This window comes from Sus scrofa, chromosome 12 (assembly GCF_054392235.1).
Source record: "Sus scrofa isolate SSC_HxYL_T2T_F1_AM1 chromosome 12, Sscrofa_HxYL_maternal_Yorkshire_Landrace_v2.0, whole genome shotgun sequence".
Taxonomy (NCBI): domain Eukaryota; kingdom Metazoa; phylum Chordata; class Mammalia; order Artiodactyla; family Suidae; genus Sus; species Sus scrofa.
This window is the reverse complement of record NC_139394.1, coordinates 56,817,860-56,838,428: the sequence shown is the minus strand read 5'-3', so window position 1 is coordinate 56,838,428 and position 20,569 is coordinate 56,817,860. Positions and strand designations below refer to the sequence as shown.

Sequence of the window (20,569 nt, the reverse complement as noted above, 5' to 3'; positions counted from 1 at the left end):
ACTTTATAGACAAATTGTATTTCAGGGAGTTGGCAGAAACATGACTTCTAGATAACGAATATTTAAACGTTTTTCCCCCCCTTTGGGATTTATGTTTTTATCCTCAAGTATCCTAGGATGACTAGGTCTTATTTTATAAGAGTTAGGAGAAGTTTTAAAAAACCATGTTGAGGCAAAAGGCAGTTTTTTGTAGTGATTTTAATACTTTCATTTAGTCTTGCTGGTTTTGAGTTTCTTGTAGCATAAATAGCACAGAATTGATAATTATTTTCCTTTCCAAATTGTATAACTTGTCACTTTTCAAAGAGTTTGGAAATTTTAAGGAGGGTGAATTAATGCCAGAATTTGGAACAATGTTAATATCTAGAAGCACATGCTTTCAGCTGACACCGAGACACAGCGGCGGGAGTGTTCCAGTAAGTACTCCAGGGGTTTGTTAGACTCCTATTTCTTCATTTATAAAACCCAGAGGATGACCTTCCAGGACTGCTGAAAAATGGTCTTATAGCTTAATACGGTTCCTCAAGAGGAACAAGGCCTATGGGTTCGGTTTATTCCACCTTCTTCCAGAGTTAACACAGTCTATGACAGCCCCAAGAGGCTGGCAGAGATGGAGAAGTGGAGAGTCAGAGTACGGACTCTCACGTCGGAAGCCCTGTATTTGCAGCCCAGGTCCACGTGTTACCTGGGGCCTCGGCACCTCCCTCTCGCCTGTTGCCTCTTCTACAAAATGAGGGTGACAAGTGCTGTCCTTACAAGGGTTGCTCTGATTACAGGAGGCAATGCAGGCTTACTTCTGAGCCTGGCACATAGTTAAATTTTGAAATAATTAACTCTAACTCATTGATAACGGAGTTCAGTATTCAATTTTAGTATTCTTTCTGCACTTGGAAGTAAAGGCCTTGACTCTCGGCTTCCCAGAGGAGATGCTGGAAATTCGGCCTAAAATAAACCCTTCCAGAGGTGGCAGGAGCAACAGAAATAACCACCCTTCCAACCCTCCAATCAGAAGCCAGTGTGAACCATGTATCTTTAGGTCAGTTGCGGAGGGCATCTTCCCGGCCCAAACTGGGCAGAGTCAACAAGTGTTACAAGGGGGACATACAGCAGGGGCCTTGTGAGGCACTCGTAGTTACTGGTGATGCAGATCATCGTCGGCCCCAGAATGTCGGGAACAATCCAGAATCCTCGAATCGGAGCTGGCTCCCTGGAAGAACACACAGGCACAGTTAAACCAGGAAGTAGTGAAAGCAGTGGCTCCAACAGCAAAGCTGTGGCCTCAGGCCTAGGCTCACTGTTGCCTCGGAAACAAGATGAGTGCAGCCACCTCACGGCATTGACTTGGAAACCTGAAAAAAGCTGTCACGTGACTTGTGTCACCAAGGACCCACAGCTTCACGGTGCTCGCTGTCACCTCAGCAGTTACAGGGACATGATGAAGCCACTGTACACTGAGCCAAGCACCCGACCCAGACTGAGGGCTCAGAAACTGGCGAGGGGACGTTAGTGTCTTTCTCACATTCAAAATTTAACAGAGGAGTTCCCGTCGTGGCGCAGTGGTTAACAAATCCAACTAGGAACCATGAGGTTGCAGGTTCGATCCCTGCCCTTGCTCAGTGGGTCAAGGTTCTGGCATTGCCGTGAGCTGTGGTGTAGGTTGCAGACGCCGCTCAGATCCAGCGTTGCTGTGGCTCTGGCGTAGGCTGGCAGCTATAGCTCCAATTCAACCCCTAGCCTGGGAAACTCCATATGCCGAGGGAGCAGCCCAAGAATCGGCAAAAAGACAAAATAAATAAATAAATAAATCATTAAAAAAAAAATTTTAACAAAGCCAAAGATGAAAAATAAATGAGAAAAAGGAAATTCAACAGAGCCAACCCCTACGTCACAGGACTTACTGCACAGCTTGCTCCTCCTCGTCTTGGTTCTCAGGTCACTGAAGAGACTGAAAACCGAGGGCCCCAGACAAGAACTCTTTCCGGCCGGCCAGCCCACCCACCCGCGCCTCCCCGCAAGCTCCTTTCTGCCCCAGGACGATGCCCTCTCTCACCTCCTCCAAGAGATCCCGCCACTGTCTAGTTTCCCTGGGCTTATAAACAAGCCCGCATCTCTTCCATCCCAAAGCCTCCCTACCAGACATTTCAAGCTCTCCCCGACCTAGTCCTTCTCCCTTCCCTTTAGAACCAGCAGTCTGTCAACAGTAGCCTGCAGCACGGTCCCTCCACGTCTCTCATTCACTTTTATTTACAGAGGGGAGGGTGGTTTTTTTTTTTTTTTTTTTGGCTTTTTAGGGCCGCACCCATGGCATATGGAGGCTCTCAGGCTAGGGGCTGAATCAGACCTGTAAGCTGCCGGCTTACCCCACAGCCATAGCAACGCAGGATCCTTAACCCGGGGATAGAACCCATATCCTCATTGATACTAGCTGGGTTCATTACTGCTGGGCCACATTGGGAACTCCCAGGAGGTTACATTTTTTATATTTTTGGTGTGAGATCTACCTACAGGGGGGTTCCCATACACATCCTGTCACCACTGTCCAGGTGGAGAATGAGAACAGTGCGGGGACCTAAGATCTCGCTTGTGACCCCCCTGATCAAAGCTTCCAGGAGTTCCCCTCGTGGCTCAGTGGTTAATGAATCATGACTGGGAACAATGAGGTTGCAGGTTCGATCCTCTGGCCTCACTCAGTGGGTTAAGGATCCAACATTGCCATGAACTGTGGTGTAGGTCGCATACACCGTCCGGATCCCGCACTGCTGTGGCTGTGGTGTAGGCCCCCCGCTACAGCTCCAATTAGACCCCTAGCCTGGGAACCTCTATATGCCGTGGGTGCAGCCTTAGAAAAGACAAGAAAGAAGAAAAGCTCCCACTTGCCAGAGAAATAATGACAATTGTAGTGTTTATGATACATTCTCGCTCCATTTTATAGCTTTCCCATCTATACACGTATTCACTCCTAAGCAATGCTGTGCATCTGTCTTTGAAATAGATCTAAATGAGATTTTATTGCCTTCTTCCCCATTCATCTTCAACCCAGGCTATCCTCTCCCCTAAAACCGCTCCCCCCTGGTTCTCAGTGAACCCTGTGTGCCGGATCCGGACTCTACTGCTCTGCGCTGCTCTGCTGCTGCCCGCTGCCTCCTCTTTGAAAGGCCCTCCCTGGCATCTCCCCCGCAGATTCCTCAGGTTCTCTGGCAGCCTTGACTCAAGTTTCCTTCTGGGCTGGGCTCCTCATCCTCCACTCTCTGCTCAGGTCACCTCTGCTCACTCAGGCCTTTCCCGGGGAGCCTCCAGCAGAGTCCTGGCTGCAGTGCTGACAACTGCCACATCCCGGCTGTCCTAGCCCAGACCACTCCCAGCTCGGACCCACATGTCCAGCTACCTCCTGGGCTTCTCCACGTGGAAGTGCTTTGGAACAGAAGCTTCCAGGTGCCCCCTTTAACATGTCTCTTCCTCCTCTGACCCATTTTTCTGAAAGGCACCACATCTACTGTCATCCCAGGTAGAAACCTGAGAATCAGTCTAGATACTTCCCTTTATCTTATTCATCAAATATTTACCGAGTGACTAGTAAGCACCCTGCTGGACACTGAGTATACAGACATGCAAAGCAGCCAAGAGACAGCCATGGTCTCTGCCCTCGTGAAACACATGTATTCTAGTAGTGGTGACAGACACCGAACACCAACATTAATTTAAGTATGTGCTATGAAGAAAAGAAAATAATAAGAGAATAAGAGATTCTGGGGAACCAAGGAAACCCTCTATGAACTGACCTTAAGTAAAGATCAGAAAGAAGGATCAGGAGTTCCCTTTGTGGCGCAGCAGAAATGAATCCGACTAGGAACCATGAGGTTGTGGGTTCGATCCCTGGCCTCGCTCAGTGGGTTAAGGATCTGGTATTACCGTGAGCTGTGGTGTAGGTCACAGATGCAGCTCAGACTTGGTGTTGCTGTGGCTCTGGCGCAGGTTGGCAGCTACAGCTCCGATTAGACCACTAGCCTGGGAACCTCCAACTGTCATGGATGCGGCCGTAAAAGAAAAAGGAAAAAAAAAAAAAGAAGGATCCGAGTTAGCCAAGTAGAGTTCCTGCTGTGCTGTAGTGGGTTATAAAGGATCTGGGCATTGCCACAGCTACAGCATTCGACCCCTGACCTGGGACCCTCCATATGCTGTGGCTGCTGCCATTTAAAAAAAAAAAAAAAAAAAGAGCCAAGTAAAGACTGGGGCTCTGACAGGAACAATCTCCCAGATGGGACAGTGGCTGTGGAGTGGCCTTGAGCACGGAGAGCTTCTGATGAACCCACTCTTAGGGGTCAAGCACCACATCTGCATGCGAATGTGCCCTATACACAGGTGGGGGGCACCCAAATTGCTGAAACAAATACCTGTGATCTGTGTCTGGAAGGGAGAGAAGGTCCTTACCTGCATGGCAATGGCTTCGTACAGAGGATATGCTCTACAAAGCACTTCTGTTCGGTAGCTAGTTCCTGCAAGCTGTCCTTATCTTCTTCATCTGCCAGAGAGCACATCATAGAAGTTAACTGACAAACAAAAGTCTCCAAATTAAAACGCTGACAGTATGAGCTAAATGCAATTAAGTTCTTGTCTCGGACCATTGCTTCTTAAGGCTATGCCTCTGACATAGAAATCCTCTTGCCACAGGGGTCTAGATTTCAACTTAAAGAAGGAAAGTGGATCATCCTTGGGCAAGTTTATAAATGCAGAAATGTGTCACTGAGGAGAACCATCCACAAATCAATCCCTCGGGTCTCTTCTTCGCCCACACCAATTCCATTATTTTTTGCAGCAAATGGAAGTTCCCAGGCTAGGGGTCCCATCGGAGCTACAGCTGCTGGCCACGGCCACATGGGATCCAAACTACCCCTACGACCTACAACGCAGCTCGCAGCAACACCAGATCAGCAAGGCCAGGAATTGAACCTGAATCTTCATGGATACTAGTCACATTCGTTTCCGCTGAGCCACTCATTCTTTTTTTCTTTTCTTTCTTTTTTCTTTTTCTCTTTTCTAGGGCCGCACCCGCGGCAGAGGTTCCTAGGCTAGGGGTCTAATCGGAGCTGTAGCCACCAGCCTACGCCACAGCAACACAGGATCCGAGCCGTGTCTGTGACCTGCACCACAGCACATGGCAACATGGGATCCTTAACCTACTGAGCGAGGCCAGGGATGGAACCCGCAACTTCATCATTCCTAGTCGGATTCGTTAACCACTGAGCCACAAAGGGAACTCCTACCCATTCTGTTTTTATGACAGCTTTTTGAAATGTAATTCACGATGCCACACAACTCACCCATTTATATTGTACAATACAATGGGGTTTTAGAATATTTAGTATATTACTAAAAGAACTCTAAAACCCTCACCATGAAAAATTTAGAGTGTTTTCATTAGCCACAAAGAAACCCCATACCCACTAGCAATCACCTCCTAGTTTCTGCCAATCACCCCATCCCTAAGCAACAACCACTAATCCACTTTGTTTCTGTGGACTTGCCCATTCTGGACATTTTATATAGACGGAATCACAGAACATGTGGTTAGTTGTCTGTGACTGGCTGCTTTCACTTCACATAACGTTCTCAGGGTTCATCCACGTTGGGGCAGCTCTCAGTCCCTCCTTTCTCTTGCTGAGTCAGAGTCCATTGCCTGGAGGGACCACATTTTATTTAATTACTCATTAGCTGATGGACGCCTGGCTATTTGGCTATTGTGAATGCTGCTGCTATGAGCGTTCATGTGTATTAAGTGTAATCCAAGTATAACCATTTGTTTTTATTTCTCTGGGTATACACTCTGGAGGAGCCCTAGAGCAAACAGTAACTCTATGTTTAGTCAACTGAGGAACTGCCAGACTGTTTTCCCAAAGCGGCCACACCATTTCTCGTTTCCATAAGCAGTGTGAGGGGGTCCTTATTTTTCCACACCCTTGTCAACACCTGTAACTGCCTTTTTTTTTCTTTTCTTTTTATTTCTTTTTGGCCATGACTAAGACATGCAAAAGTTCCAGGGCCAGGGATCAAACCCGAGCCTCAGCAGTGACCCCAGCCATAGCAGTGACAACGCCATGTCCTTAATCCCCTGAGCCACAAGAACTGTCTTTTTTATTTTAGTTATTTTAGTGGGTGTGAAGGGCGATCTTGTGGCTTTGGGGCATCTCATTTCTATGGCTAAGCATGTTTTTATGTGCTTCTTGGCTATTTGTATATAATTTAATGGGCCAGTATCTGTTAAAAATCTTTGTTTTAAAAATTGGCTTATCTTTTTATTGAGTTCTAAGAATTCTTTACATATTCTAGATACAAGTCCATTGTGAGATACATGTGATTTGCAAATATTTACTTCCATTCTGTGGGTTGTCTTTTCACTTTCGTGATAGTGTTTCCCTCTAAGCTTCTAAAGTTTTAGTTCTTATATTTAAGTCTGACCCATTTTGAGTTCATTTTTGTGTATGGTGTGAGGTAACGGTCCAATTTCATTCTTTTGCATGTGGATGTACACTTGTCCCAGCACCATTTGTTGAAGACTATTCTTTTCTCTAATTGTTCTGCACCCTCTTTAACCCAACTTACTGAAAACGTAAAGGCATATTTCTGGACCCTCAATTCTATTCATTTACCTGTATGCGTATCCTTATGTCAATATAAACTTGGTATGTCTTGATTACTGGATCTTCCTAAGTTTTGAAATTGGGAAATGTGGGTCCTCCAACTTTGATCCTGCTTTACAAGATTGTTTTGGCTGTTCTAGGTCACTTGCAATTCCATATGAATTTTAGGATCAGCTTGCCAATTTCTGCAAAGCAGCTGGAATTCTGATAGGGATTGTACCAAATTTATATGTCAGCTGGGGGACTGCTGCCATCTAACAACATTAAGTTTTCAGATTCATGCACCTGGGAAGTTTTTCATTTATTTAGGGTCTTCTTTTATTTCTTTCAAGAAGGCTTTCTAGTTTCCAGAGTGTGTTTGGAACACTCTGGAACAAGTGTGTTGTTTGTTCACACAAACACTGGCTTTGTTAATTTCATTAGGCCTGATACTTGTTTACTGATCTCATATCCTGCAACCTCTCTGAACTCATTTACCAGCTTAAATAGTTTTCCAATGGGTCCCTATGACTAACTATGTAGGAGATCATGTCATCAGAGAATATGGTTTTGAAAGAAATCAAAGACGACACAGATGGATTAAGACACACCATGCTCTTGGATTGGAAGAATCAGTATTATCAAAACGACTATACTACCCAAAGGCAATCTACAGATTCAATGCAATCCCTATCAAATTACCAAGGACGTTTTTCACAGAATTAGAACAAAGTATTTTAAAGTTTGTTTGGAAGCAAAAAGACCTAGAACAGCCAAAGACATTCTGAAGAAGAAAAATGGAGCTGGAGGAATCAGGCTCCCTGACTTCAGACTACAAAGCTACAGTCATCAAAACAGTATGACACTGGCACAAAAAAAGAAATATAGATCCGTGGAACAGGATAGAAAGCCCAGAATTAAACCCACACACCTATGGTCAACTAATCTATGACAAAGGAGGCAAAAATATACAATGGAGAAAAAACAGTCCCTTCAATAAGTGGACCTGGGAAAAATTAGACAGCTAGGCAACAAAAGAATGAGATTAGAACACTCCCTAACACTATACACAAAAATAAACTCCAAATGGATTAAAGACCTAAATAGAAGAATGGATACTATAAAACTCTTAGAGGAAAACATAGAAATCATCATGCTAAGTGAAGTCAGACAATGAGACACAAACTCACAGGCTATCACTTATATGTGGAATCTAAAAAAAGGACACAATGGAGTTCCCGTGGCTCAGTGGTTAACAAATCTGACTAGGAACCATGAGGTTGCAGTTCGATCCCTAGCCTTGCTCAGTGGGTTAAGGATTCAGCGTTGCCATGAGCTGTGGTGTAGGTTGCAGACGTGGCTCGGATCCCGTGTTGTTGCTGTGGCTGTGGCGTAGGCCGGTGGCTACAGCTCCGATTAGACCCCTAGCCTGGGAACCTCCATATGCCGCAGAAGAAGCAGCCCAAGAAAATGGCAAAAACACCAAAAAAATAAAATAAATAAAATAAAATAAAAAAAGGATACAATGAACTCAATGAACTTCTTTGCAGAAGAGAAGCTGACTCACAGACTTTGAAAAACTTATGGTTACCAAAGGAGACAGGTTGCGGTGGGGAGGGATGTGAGCTGGGGGTTTGGGATGGAAATGCTGTAAAACTGGGTTGTGATGATAGTTGTACAACTGTACGTATAATAAAATTCATGAGTTTGAAAAAAAAAAGAAAATCAGAAAAAAAGGAAAAAGAATGACTGAAAAAAGAAATATAATTTCTCACTGTTAGAGATAAAACTTTAGTAGGTCCATAGCTTTTATACTCAGTCTTAGGTAATGTTTTGTCAAAGTTCCAGTCTAGTCTAATAATTGCAAGGCTGGTGTCCAGTTCAGCAAATGAATAAAATATTTAAACTTGGAAAAAATAGTTTTACTTCTTTCTTTCAAATGTAAATAACTTTTGTTTCATTTTCTTGGCTAATTGCCCTGTCTAGAATCTCCACTATAATGTGGCAAGAGCACACATCCTTTTGTCCAGATCTACAGGGAAAGTGTGGAAGGCAGAACTGTAAAAAATCAAACTGGACATTTAGCTGAAGATATTTCTAACAAAGTGTTGAAGATGTGATCTGATTTCAGAACTGTTAAAAAGGAACAGGACTTGATGCTCTAGGAAATCCTCTGCCTGTCTGGATGGCAAAAAGGAACTAAAATTAAGAGATTCACCTACAGGAAACAGTAGAGAAAAAGCTGCTAGTGTGGCTATTTTATCTTTTGCTAATACCTCAGAAAGATCAAAGGGTCAGAATATTCAGCCACAGGAAAGGCTCTTTGAAGAGATTAATAAGAGTATGGCTTAGATTCTTCAGCCATAGCTGAAGCTAAAACTGGAGACGAGATTATCTAGCAAAGATGTGTGGACAGCCTGCACTATAATGACTCCTATGACAGACACAGGAGACCCCGAAAGGTCTTGAGAATTTTACACCCACAGAAACACTACTGGCTGGCACTGAAATGGTCAGAGTGAGGATGAGGGAAGGCAATTCCACCCTCAAAATTCTACAGGCAGGAAACAGGCTAATAAAACAACTACCAACAAATACTACCTTTCCTGTAAAATGAAAGATTCCTCAGAGGGCAGAGCTGAAGGCCCAGAGGATTATCCTCAGGCCTTGAAACATAACGGAATTTGGATTTGTAAAAGCTCTTGGACCTGTGCTTCCTCTTCTCTTACCACTTTCTCCCCCTTTGAATTAGGGCATCTTATTATAACTGATACTGTGCCTGCCCCACACTGTTCTGTGAGCAGACAACTATTTTCTAGCTTTATAGGCCCACAGAGAAGAACTGTGCCCCAGAGTAGATTATACTTAGAGTCTAACTGTAATTGATTTAAGTGATTTAGGTGATGAGATTGGGGACTTTTAAGCCCAGGACCTTTATATGAGATAATGAACTTTGTGTTGCTATAGGGTCAGTGAAGGTCAGATGTGAATCTTTAGGGGCCCCGATGGAATGGAGCAGGCAGAACAATGGACATTCCCTAAAGAGTCTGTGTTCTGATCCCCAGGATCTGTGACTAGTTAGGTTACATGGCAAAGGGGAAAAAAGATTCTACATGGAATTAAAATTGCCTATCAGATGTCTTTGAAATAAGGAGATTACCCTGGTTATCACAAAGTTCCTTAAAAGTGAAAGAAGCAAGCAGAGAAGAAGGTCAGAGTGATAGAGGTGAGAAAGGCTCAACTCTGTCCCCCCACTGCTGGCTCTGAAGACAGAGGAAGAGGACTAGAAGCAAAGGAAGGCAGTAGAAGCTGGAAAAGGCCAGGAAATGGATTTTCCCTTTGAGCTTCCAGAAGGGAGCACTATTTTGTCCAGTGAGATCATCTAGGACTTCTCATCTACAGAACATAATGATTTGTATTGTTTAAAGACACTAAGTTTGTAGTAATTGACTACAGCAGCAATATTCCAGTACAGAAAGCACTTGGGCTTTCCCCATTAAGTGTGGTATTAGCTATAAGTTTTGCACAAATGCCCTTTTTCAGTTTGAGGCATTTCTTTTCTATTATTAGTTTGTTGGAATGTTTTTAACATGAAAGCCTATTGGAGTTTCTTAAATTTTTTTAGTGTGTCTACTGAGATGACACAAAAACCATATGGTTTTTTTCCTTTCCTCTATTGATCTGGTGTAATACATCAATTGATTTCTCCCTCGCATCCCTCAGATGAATTCCACTTAGTCATGGTGTATTATCCTTTTTATATGTTGCTGGATTTGGTTTGCTAGCATTCTATTGAGGATTTTTGGCACCTATAGTCATAAATACTTGTCTCTAGTTTTCTTTTTTTGGATGTCTTTGTCTGGTTTTGGTATCAGGGTAATACTAACCACGACACAGAGTGAGCAGGGAAGTGTTTCTTCTATTTTTTTTATAAGTTTGTAGAGAATTGGTATTATTTCTTTAAATGTAAAGCCACATTGTCCTGAACTTTTCTTTTGGGGAAGTTTGTGATTGCTGATTCAGTCTCTTTACATGTTATATATAGGTCTACTCAAATTTTCTCTGAGTCAGTTTTGGTAACTTGTGTCTTTCTAAGAATCTGTTCATTTCATCTACATTATCTAACTGGCATCCAGGTGTTCATGGTATATACCCTCATAACCTTTTCCATTTCCGTAAGGTCAGCAGGAATATCTACTCTTTCAATTCTGGTTGTAGTAATGGGAGTCTTATTTCTTGGTCACTCTACCTATAGTATCTGTCAATTTTGTTGATCTTTTCAAAGAACTATCTCTTGGTGTCATTTATTTTTTCTATTATTTTTGTATTCCCAACTACTTTTTGATAGAATCTGAAACATACTGAAAAGCACAAATAACTCACCTGATCCAAGAAATTTGTGAAGTTTATGAATCCAGGTTAGCCCAACACTATGTACACCAGCTTCATGAGTACAGTGATATCTTGAGGGACACTTGGGATCTGCAAATGGAATCATTAATGATACAAAGGTAGCCATTAGTTTTTGGGTTTTTTTTCGTCTTTTGTCTTTTTAGGGCAGCACCCGCAGCATATGGAGGTTCCCAGGCTAGGGGTCTAATACAAAAGTAACCATTAGAAAACTGAAAGAGGAGTTCCCGTCTTGGCTCAGTGGTTAACGAATCCGACTAGGAACCATGAGGCTGCAGGTTCGATCCCTGGCCTTGCTCAGCAGGTTAAGGATCCGGAGTTGCCGTGAGCTGTGGTGTAGGTCACGGACTCGGCTCGGAGCCCACGTTGCTGTGGCTCTGGTTTAGACCGGCGGCTACAGCTCCGATTATACCCCTAGTCTGAGAACCTCCATATGCCACGGGTGCAGCCCTAAAAAGACAAAAAAAAAAAAAAAAAAAGGCGGCAACTGTCATCCATAAACCAAATTTTTCTCTTATCTAACAGCCTCACTTTCTTACTGACTTTATAGTAAGGAAATGTTTTGAAGCAAATGATAGCTATATAATATATATTTATGTTTTTATATAAAATATATATATATATATACACACATTTAAGGCCACACCCGCAGCATATGGAAATTCCCAGGCTAGGGGTTGAATCGAAGCTGTAGCTGCCAGCCTATACCATAGCCACAACAAAGCCAGATCTGAGCCGCATCTGCAACCCATACCACAGCTTGGAGCAACGCTGAACTCTTAACCTACTGAGCAAGGCCAGAGATCGAACTCCAGTCCTCATGGATCCTAGTCAGGTTCGTTACCACTAAGCCACAATGGGAATGCTGATATTATTTTTATGTTTTATATGTTGGGGTTCTACATAACAGCTCTGAATATACAATTATGCTATAAAAAGTTCAAAAAAACTTGACAATCCTTTCTCTGAATAATAAAGGACTGAAAAGTTTCTCTTCATTTACCCATACCTGAGGTTTATTTAAGGCTCAAATCATCAATCAGTGGGAGATCATTAGGTCTCCCACTGTTTAAAATGGCTTTTCAAAATGCACCTCCAGTGCTAATGTCAACAGGAAAACCTTAACATTGGGAAGTGACAGAAATCTGTTATAAAAAAGGACGCAACATTAGTAACTTCAGGAATTTGCTAGATACCCCCGAGAAGTTATATGGTAGTCATTCACGTCTGTCATTAAAAGTCTGGCGTACAGAGTTCCTATCGTGGCTCAGCAGGCTGAGAACCCGACTAGGATGCAGCTTTGATCCCTGGCCTTGCTCAGTGGGTTAAGGATCCGGCGCTGTCGTGAGCCGTGGTGTAGGTCGCAGCAGAGACTCTGATCCCATGTTGCTTTGGCTGTGGTGCAAGCCGGCAGCTACAGCTCCAATTCGACCCCTAGCCTGGGAAATCTCCATATGCTGTGGGTGTGCCCCTAAAAAGACCAAAAAAAAAAAAACAACTCAACTTTTTAAAGGCTGGAACCACAGAAAAAATAAACTACATGGGACTAGTCTGTGATAGTCTTAGCATAAAAACAATGGGATAAAAGAATTAAATTTAGTGAATACTTTACCTCTGTGAAGTTTGATTGGACAAGAAAAGTCAGAATCAAAGGGGTCATCCTCTCCGGATGCCAGTTTCAGGGCAAGCTCCAGCTCCACACACTCGAACACATATAGAGAAGGAATGAGGTCTGCCTTGGAATCCCAGGACTTTTCTGACTGTAAAAAAAAAACAAACAACACTTTAATTTTAGTCTTTCATGTTCATTTGAAATTGTAACAATTAAAAATAGAAGCAAAGGAGTTCCCATCGTGGCTCAGTGGTTAATGAATCCGACCAGGAACCATGAGGTTGCGGGTTCGATCCCTGGCCTTGCTCAGTGGGTTGAGGATCCGGCGTTGCCGTGAGCTGTGGTGTAGGTTGCAGACATGGCTCGGATCCCAAGTTGCTGTGGCTCTGGCGTAGGCCAGTGGCTCCAGCTCCGACTGGACCCCTAGCCTGGGAACCTCCCATATGCCTCGGGAGCAGCCTAAGAAATGGCAAAAAGACAAAAAAAAAAAAAAAAAAAAAAAAGGCAAAAAGCTGGATCAAACAATGCTTTCAAATAATTCTACCTCTTACTCTAACAGTGTCTTGTCATTCTTAAAAGAGCAAAAGAAATAAGGCCTGTCTTCTTCTAGGAAGATGCAAATAAACAAGTTTAGAGAAGAGCCAATTCAGTGATTCAAAGGTTCTTTATACTTGTCACCAAAGATTGGAATTTAGAATTCAGAAAGAAATACTTAAGTTGCTGTACCAAATAAGCTGGGGATTTTCTAACTTCGTTCAATTTTTTTTTTTTTTTCCTTTTACAGCAGCACCTACAGCATATGGGGAAGTTCTTGGGCTAGGGACCAAATCAGAGCCGCAGCTGCAGGCCTACACCACAGCCACAGCCACTCCAGATTCAAGCCACATCTGTGCCCTACACCGCAGCTTGCAGTAACGCTGGATCCCTAAACCACCAAGCGAGGCCAGGAATCAAACCCACATCCTCATGGGTACTTGTATGGTTCTTAACCCACTGAGCCACAATGGGAACTCCTCAATTTAAGTTTTTAAAGTGGGCTTCAATTAATTATAAGTATTTAGTTTCCAAAATACACATAAGTGCCAGATATAATCCAAAATTGTGCATATATGAAACACTCATACTGGTCCAGGAACTATACCAGGTGTTGGAGATACAAATATGGCCACACTGGCCTGACTTACGGTTTGGTCATCTTCTTCTTCCCCTTCCAGCACAACGCAGTGATACAGCATTCCCGATTCAGTAGCGATCACCAAGATGTTGGGGACACATGGCAAGCAGAGTATGGCACAAGCATCATAACCATAGTTATCTTCAGCTGCAGGATGCATTGGCAATGGGCCTAACAGCTTCCCCACACTCCCAGGGCTAAAGAAAGAGTGAAAACACTTGGGAAATGTTGACAGAGGACAACCAGGCCCTCACCTAACCTCCCCCCACTTTTTGTCTTTTTAGGGCCACACCCGAGGCACATGGAATTTGCCAGGCTAGGAGTCAAATCAGAGCTCCAAATGCCGGCCTACACCACAGCCACAACACCACCAGATTCAAGCCGCGTCTGCGACCTACACCGAAACTCATGGCAATAACAGATCCTTAACCTACTGAGTGAGGCCAGGGATCAAGCCCAGGTCCTCATGGATACTAGTTGGGTTCATTACCCCTGAACCTCAATGGGAATTCCTTAAAACCCTTTTTGACTTTGTCTTGCTCCAGCTATCATACTCTAATTAAAAATATAGTGTATTCCCAATGTCTCCACTTTTTCACTTTCCCACTCAATTTCCACCTTTCTGGTGCTTCTCAACTGAAGATTATTTTGCTCCCAAGGGGATACCAGTAATATCTGAAGATACTTTTGGGTGCTACAACTGGGAGGACAGGGGAGCAGTTACTGATGTCTAGAGGCCAAAGATGCTGCTGCCAATCACTGCCCACAGGACAGCTCCCTACAACAAAGAATTATTTGACTCAAAATGTCAATAGTGTGGAGGCTGAAAGACTGTGCCCTAAATTTACTGTGGCTTATGCCTTCACCATTCCACTGAAGCTACTCTCCAGGAAAAGTCAACACTGAGACTCCAAGTGCTAAATGCACCAGGCCCTTAACTTGACCTTCGGCTGCGTATCACTGCTTCAGTAATACCCTTAACATCTGTAACATCCTCCTAGTTTTCTTCCTTTCTGAGCACATCTTTCAATGCCCTTTACTAACTTCTGAAATATCTGTGCTCTCTAGGATTCCACTGTAAGCTCTCATCTCCTTGCAAAATACACACTTACATTAGAGCATATTAAATATGTCTGGGTTTTTGGGGGTTTTTTTTGGGGGGGGGCTTTTTAGGGCCACACCTGTGGCATATGGAGGGTTCCCAGGTTAGGGGTCAAATTGGAGCTACAGCTACCAGCCTATACCGCAGCAACACCAGATCTGAGCCACACCTGCAACCTACACCACAGCTCACAGCAATGCCAGATCCTTCACCCACTGAGCAAGGCCAGGGATCAAACCCACAACCTCATGGTTCCTAGTGAGATTTGTTCATGCTGCGGCACGACAGGAACTCCTAATTATGTCTGGTTTTAACTACTACTGGTATTTTGATGACTCTCCAATCTTTTACTCTGAAGGGTAGCTTATTTCAGACCCACTATTTAACTGGACTTGAAAAATACATTTACTGAATGCTAGATGACACCCCTAAGGAACTGAGGGTTTAGCTGGGAATGCACATATTTAACTAGAATTACTATACCATGTGAAAAAATGCAGGGATTTACAGGGTACAAAGGAACAGCAAAAGGTACACAGAAAGTAGGGTGTGTAGGAAAGGTACCAAAAATAAATAAGATCCATGGCCAAAAAGCACATTCTGAGAAGCTGCGAATTCCAAGCTAGAGATCTACCAAGACCTAGAGGAATGAAAGAAAGAATTAACGGAAGGAAACTTGGCTTGATATGATGGGAGGCAAAGTACAAAGTCTAAGGCAGCAAAGGTAGCTGGGCAGATACTCATGACTGGCTAAGGAAGCAGACAGTCTCATGCCAGGTTCAAATGCTCAGAGTCTACCTGCCAGGTGACAGTGTGTCACTAAAAGTTTAAATCAAGACTACAGAGCTTCACTTTACTAAGATTAATCTGATAGCAGTGAGGAAGATGACAAAACAGGATTCAGGGCACTATCTCATGTAATGTAAATACTGTACTGAAAGTGAAAAACCGACTGGCTGTAAGTGTATCACTGTTTACTCTTCATGATCACGTGGCCGCCTGGGAGCTGCCCTCACTGCTGAGCATCTTAAGAGAGTAACTACCAAATATCACTGGCCAGGAAAAGATCAAAAGTCAAAATTTAACGGAGAGGGAGTTCCTGTTGTGGCTCAGTGGGTTACGGACCAGACTAGTATCCATGAGGATGCAGGTTGGATCCCCGGCCTTGATCTCTAAGTTAAGGATCTGGCATTGCCCTGAGCTGTGGTGTAGGTTGCAGACATGGCTCGGATCCCGCGTTGCTGTAGCTGTGGTGTAAGCCAGCAGCAGCAGCTCTGATCCAACCCCCAGCCTGGGAACCTCCATATGCTGCAGGCATATGGGGCCTTAAAAAAAAAAAAAAAAAAAAATCAAGTAGAGTTTCTAGTGAACATATACTATTTTTGCACTTTGTAAAATCATTAAATCCACGTTGGGGACTATCTGCAAATATTTTTTTGGTTGACTAGACTTTGTGAACACAAATCCAGTCTTGTCTCAAGTGATTATCCAAGAATTCTATAGGATGTACCCAAACAATATGAGGAAATGAAAGGTCAAATGATCTGCACCAATTTTCTCTTCAAAATACTCCAACCAGCGTCCAAAGACTGCAATACGTCCACAAACCCAAGACCATGGATCCTAAGTCCAACCATGACAGTCTATTCTGGAGCACAAGCTGGGCTTTCATTTCAGGCAGGCCACCTCCTCAGCTTACCTGTGCACCAGACTCACATACATAAGGAATGTCTCCCCGTTCTCACGTAAGATGTATAGGGGGTATGCCACTACTTCATCTTTGCCTTTTTGGCCAAATACGTTCTTCGGCACTGCTGACAATGGCCCAAAGTCAAATGCAACTGCTGTCTCTCCTAGAGATGCGGTGTAGGCCCTTCTGAAAAGAGATTTAAAAACCAACTGGTTGAAAACAAATAAACGAAAAAAAAAAAGTCCAATAATAGGTGGGGATGGAATTTATATTCAAAGGAGTAAGAAAACAAAAAATTATGGTTATGACAAATGTTAAACAACATTGGAAAATTCTCATAAACTTAAATCAGAGAAGCAGGCCGTAAAATTCTATAGTGCTACTTTAATTTTAAATAGGTGTGATACAGACACACAAAGAGTAAAAATACACATATAGATATGCATAAACACAAAGGAGAAACAGAAGAAAACACATGAAGACATCGAAAGTTATCTCTAAGCAATAGATGCATTCAGTCCACAATATTTACTAAGTACCTACTCTGTGCCAGCATGGCTGAAGGTTCTGGGAATATGTCTGCAAATTAAACAAAGGCCCTGCTCTCTAATGGGAGAGATGTCCAACAGAGAAAAAAATCAACACATAACACCAAGTCAGAAAATGATGTTATCAAGAAGAACAAAGTAGGGGGAAGAGAGTACTGACAGAGGGGCTATTGGGAAAGACTCTGATAGGGTGATTTTGAGCAAAGATTTGAAGGCCGGAAGGCATCAAGTCCACAGCTGTGCAGAGAGGGAGTAGTTCAGGTGGAGGGAAGGACACATGGAGAGAATCTAAGGAGGGGAGGTGGCGAGAGCTCAGAGCCAAGGGTGGAGAGGGGCTGGACTGGACGGGTGCCCTCAGTGGGCAGCCCGGGCAATCAATGCAGTGAGAGCAGGGAAGTAGAGTGAGTTGATTTATACTGAAAAGTAGCACTCTGGGTGCTATACGGGGAGAGACTACAGGAAATTTTTTAATATTTGATTTTCTTAATACTTTCCTGTTGTTTTTTCCAATTTTCTACAACACATACACATTAACCTTTATAATCAGGAAAGACAAATGATAAAAAATAATGTTTTTGTATTTTAAAATTTGGTGTAATTGGTTATCCAAAAAGATTCCAGTTTAATAAAAGGTTAATGAATAAGGTCAAAATAAAACCACATTTTTTTTTTTCGTCTTTTTAGGGCCACACTTGTGGCATATGGAGGTTTCCAGGCTAGGGGTCTAATCGGAGCTGTAGCTGCCAGCCTACGCCACAGCAACACCAGATTTGAGCCACGTCTGCGACCTACATCACAGCTCACAGCAACACTGGATCCTTAACCCACTGAGTGAGGCCAGGGATCGAACCTGCAACCTCATGGTTCATTTCCGCTGCACCACAATGGGAACTCCAAAACCACAATTTAACAGTTGAGAGAGTCAACACCATTCCAAAGTGTTGTAAGTGCCATATCTTAGTTTCTTCATCACCTGGAAAGTACATAGTATCAGGAGGCAAAAAATGAGGAATCCCAAAATCCAGAATAAAAGAACAGCCTGAGTCAAACTAAAAAATTAAGACAATGAATGGAAACAGACACAGAAGTTATTTTAAAAAGACTTAAAAAGGAGTTCCCATTGTGGAAACAAATGACTAGTATCCAAGAGGATGTGGCCTCAATCCCTGGTCAAAGATCCGGCATTGCTGTGAGCTGTGCTGTAGGTCGCAAATGTGGCTTGGATCCCCAATTGCCATGGCTATGGTGTAGGCCAGCAGCTACAGCTCTGATTTGACCCCTAGCCTGGGAACCTCCACATGCCTCAGGATGGTCTCTAAAAAGACAAAAAAGAAAGAAAGAAAGAAAGAACGAACGAACGAACGAACACCAAAAAAAAACCCTACAAGGAGGTACCACCTTAAACCAGCCAGAATGGCCATCATCAAAAAGTCTACAAACAACACAAGATGGCGGAGGAGTAGGGGGACACGCTCAGCCCTCTCCCATAAACACAACAAAAAAAGCACATCTACAGAATAAATGACTCGCACAGAACAGCAACCAATCGCTGGCAGAGGAACCTAAACTCCAATAACGGCAAGAAGTTCGTGACATTACTGGGCAGAATGGGAGAAAAGAGGAGAGTAAGAGGTGAATCCCAGCGGGACGGGCGCTCCCGAAAGAGAACTGAGGAGGAGAAAGGGATCCCGCACCCTGGAAAGTCACCTACTCAGGGGAAAGATCAAACGAACTGGAGGAATCTCCAGATGCAGAGAAGAGTATAGCAGTAAGTTGGAGTACGGAAAAGCCGATCAAGAACCGAACGGACCATCTGAACTACGGACACAGTCACCAAAAATTGAGACGCCTGGGTGGGGGCTGGGCACCGAGTCCTCAGCTCCAGAGGTTAGTCCCCCAGAAAGGGCTGGGGGCACGGGGCGGAGCGGAGACTGCTTGGGAGGTCTAGAAACCAGTCTGACAAGTTTGACGGGGCAGAGACTGCCTGGGAGACTAGAAAACAAAGCTGTTGCAGAGGAAGGGAGCAATACGCTAGGGGCGGGGAAGTGGAAAGCCACATCAGAGGGAACCTGGGAGAAGAGCCTGGTCTGCGCCCGTGCTGGGGAGGGGAGAGAAGAAGGGGTGGGTCCCCACAGAATACTCCCCACGTCACTGCAAGCTTACAGGCCCGATAACTAGCAGAAAGCTGTGCTTCCCAGTGCATCCCCTCCCTCCACCCCCGCCACCTGCTACGCTCTCAACGGACCTGGGGCTGCCTGCCGTCCGGGAGGGCTGGCCTCCACAATTGCCTGAAGCCTACCACTGCAGGGGCTGTCCCTGCACAGGCCTGCTTGCCCTTTGGAGGGGCTACACTTCCGCAGAGCAGCACCAAACACCACCAGCCCCCGAGAAAAGGCCTGCAGCCCAGAAAAGCTAGAACAAGCCTAGCCAGGCCGTGAATAGATCTGCCTAATTCTCGGACGGTTTTTCTGAGTCGGGCTGCCCCGGGGAGGAGCCTCTTGGGTTTTCAGCGGCCCTGCTACCCACCCAAGCCCCCAGGGGGTGCCAAGCCCTAGTGGATCAGCTGCACAGGACTGCCAGCTCCAGGCAGGACCCCCTGCAGCCCAGAAAAGCTGCAACAAGCCTGGCCGAGCCTGGAAAAGATCTCAGACGGTCTTTCTGAGTCGGGCTGCCCTGGGGAGAAGCCTCTTGGGTTTTCAGCGGCCCTGCTAGCCACCCAAGCCCTCAGGGGGTGCCCCACTCCCGCGGAATAGCTGCTCAGCACCACCAGCCCCCTGGAGGAGCCCCTGCAGCCCAGAAAAGCTGCAACAAGCTTGGCCAGACTGTGAAAAGATTTGCCTACATTCGCAGGCCATCCTTCTGAGTTGGGCTGCCCTAGGGAAGAGCCTCTTAGGTTCTCAGTGACCCAGATAGCTGCTCCATCCCCCAGGGGGTGCTGCACTCCTGAGGAACAGCTGCCCAACACCGCCAACCCCCTGCAAGAACCCCACAGCCTAAAAACACCAGAGCAAGCTCTGCCCGACCAAGTGAAATCTGCTACCATCGTGGTGTGGACCTCCCAGTCCGGTCTGCCCTCAGGAAGTCCTCCTTTGCTTCAAAGAAACACTGTTAGCCCCATCAACACTCCAGAAAAGCCACACTGCCTCAAAAAAGATTCACCAACAATGCCAGCCCTCAGGAAATATTCCACGGCAGTGACAAGGCAAACACTGCCCAATCATGGAGAGTACAGCTCCCTCAGGAGAAAGAAAACAACAAGCAAGATGAAGAAGCTGAGAAACCACCCCCAGTCAAACCAACAGGAGAACTCACCTAAAACAGTCAACAATGAAACAGATCTCTGCAGTCTGACAGACCTGGAGTTCAAAAGAGAAATAGTGAAAATACTGAAGGAATTAAGAGAAGGTATGAACAGTAAT

The 20,569-nt window shown here is 44.5% G+C and overlaps 1 protein-coding gene across 4 annotated transcripts in view; it reads right to left on the bottom strand.

Annotated features, from left to right (window-relative positions):
- NUP88 (nucleoporin 88) overlaps positions 1 to 20,569 on the bottom strand; it is a 38,776-nt gene that overhangs the window by 2,473 nt on the left and 15,734 nt on the right. For 2 of the 4 annotated variants that reach the window (XR_014821752.1, XM_021067743.2), the window contains exons 5-10: positions 16,612 to 16,788; positions 13,821 to 14,007; positions 12,637 to 12,784; positions 10,998 to 11,096; positions 4,429 to 4,519; positions 1,106 to 1,207 (exon numbers count right to left, since the gene is read on the bottom strand). Coding sequence is in view for 2 of the 4 variants with exons in the window: in XM_021067743.2 (XP_020923402.1) it covers positions 1,106 to 1,207; positions 4,429 to 4,519; positions 10,998 to 11,096; positions 12,637 to 12,784; positions 13,821 to 14,007; positions 16,612 to 16,788 (804 nt within the window). In the remaining 2 variants the exon portion in view is untranslated. Of the gene's footprint in view, positions 1 to 1,105; positions 1,574 to 3,844; positions 4,520 to 10,997; positions 11,097 to 12,636; positions 12,785 to 13,820; positions 14,008 to 16,611; positions 16,789 to 20,569 lie in introns of all 4 variants that reach the window. The other 2 variants (XR_014821753.1, XM_021067744.2) reach the window with 2 other exon arrangements.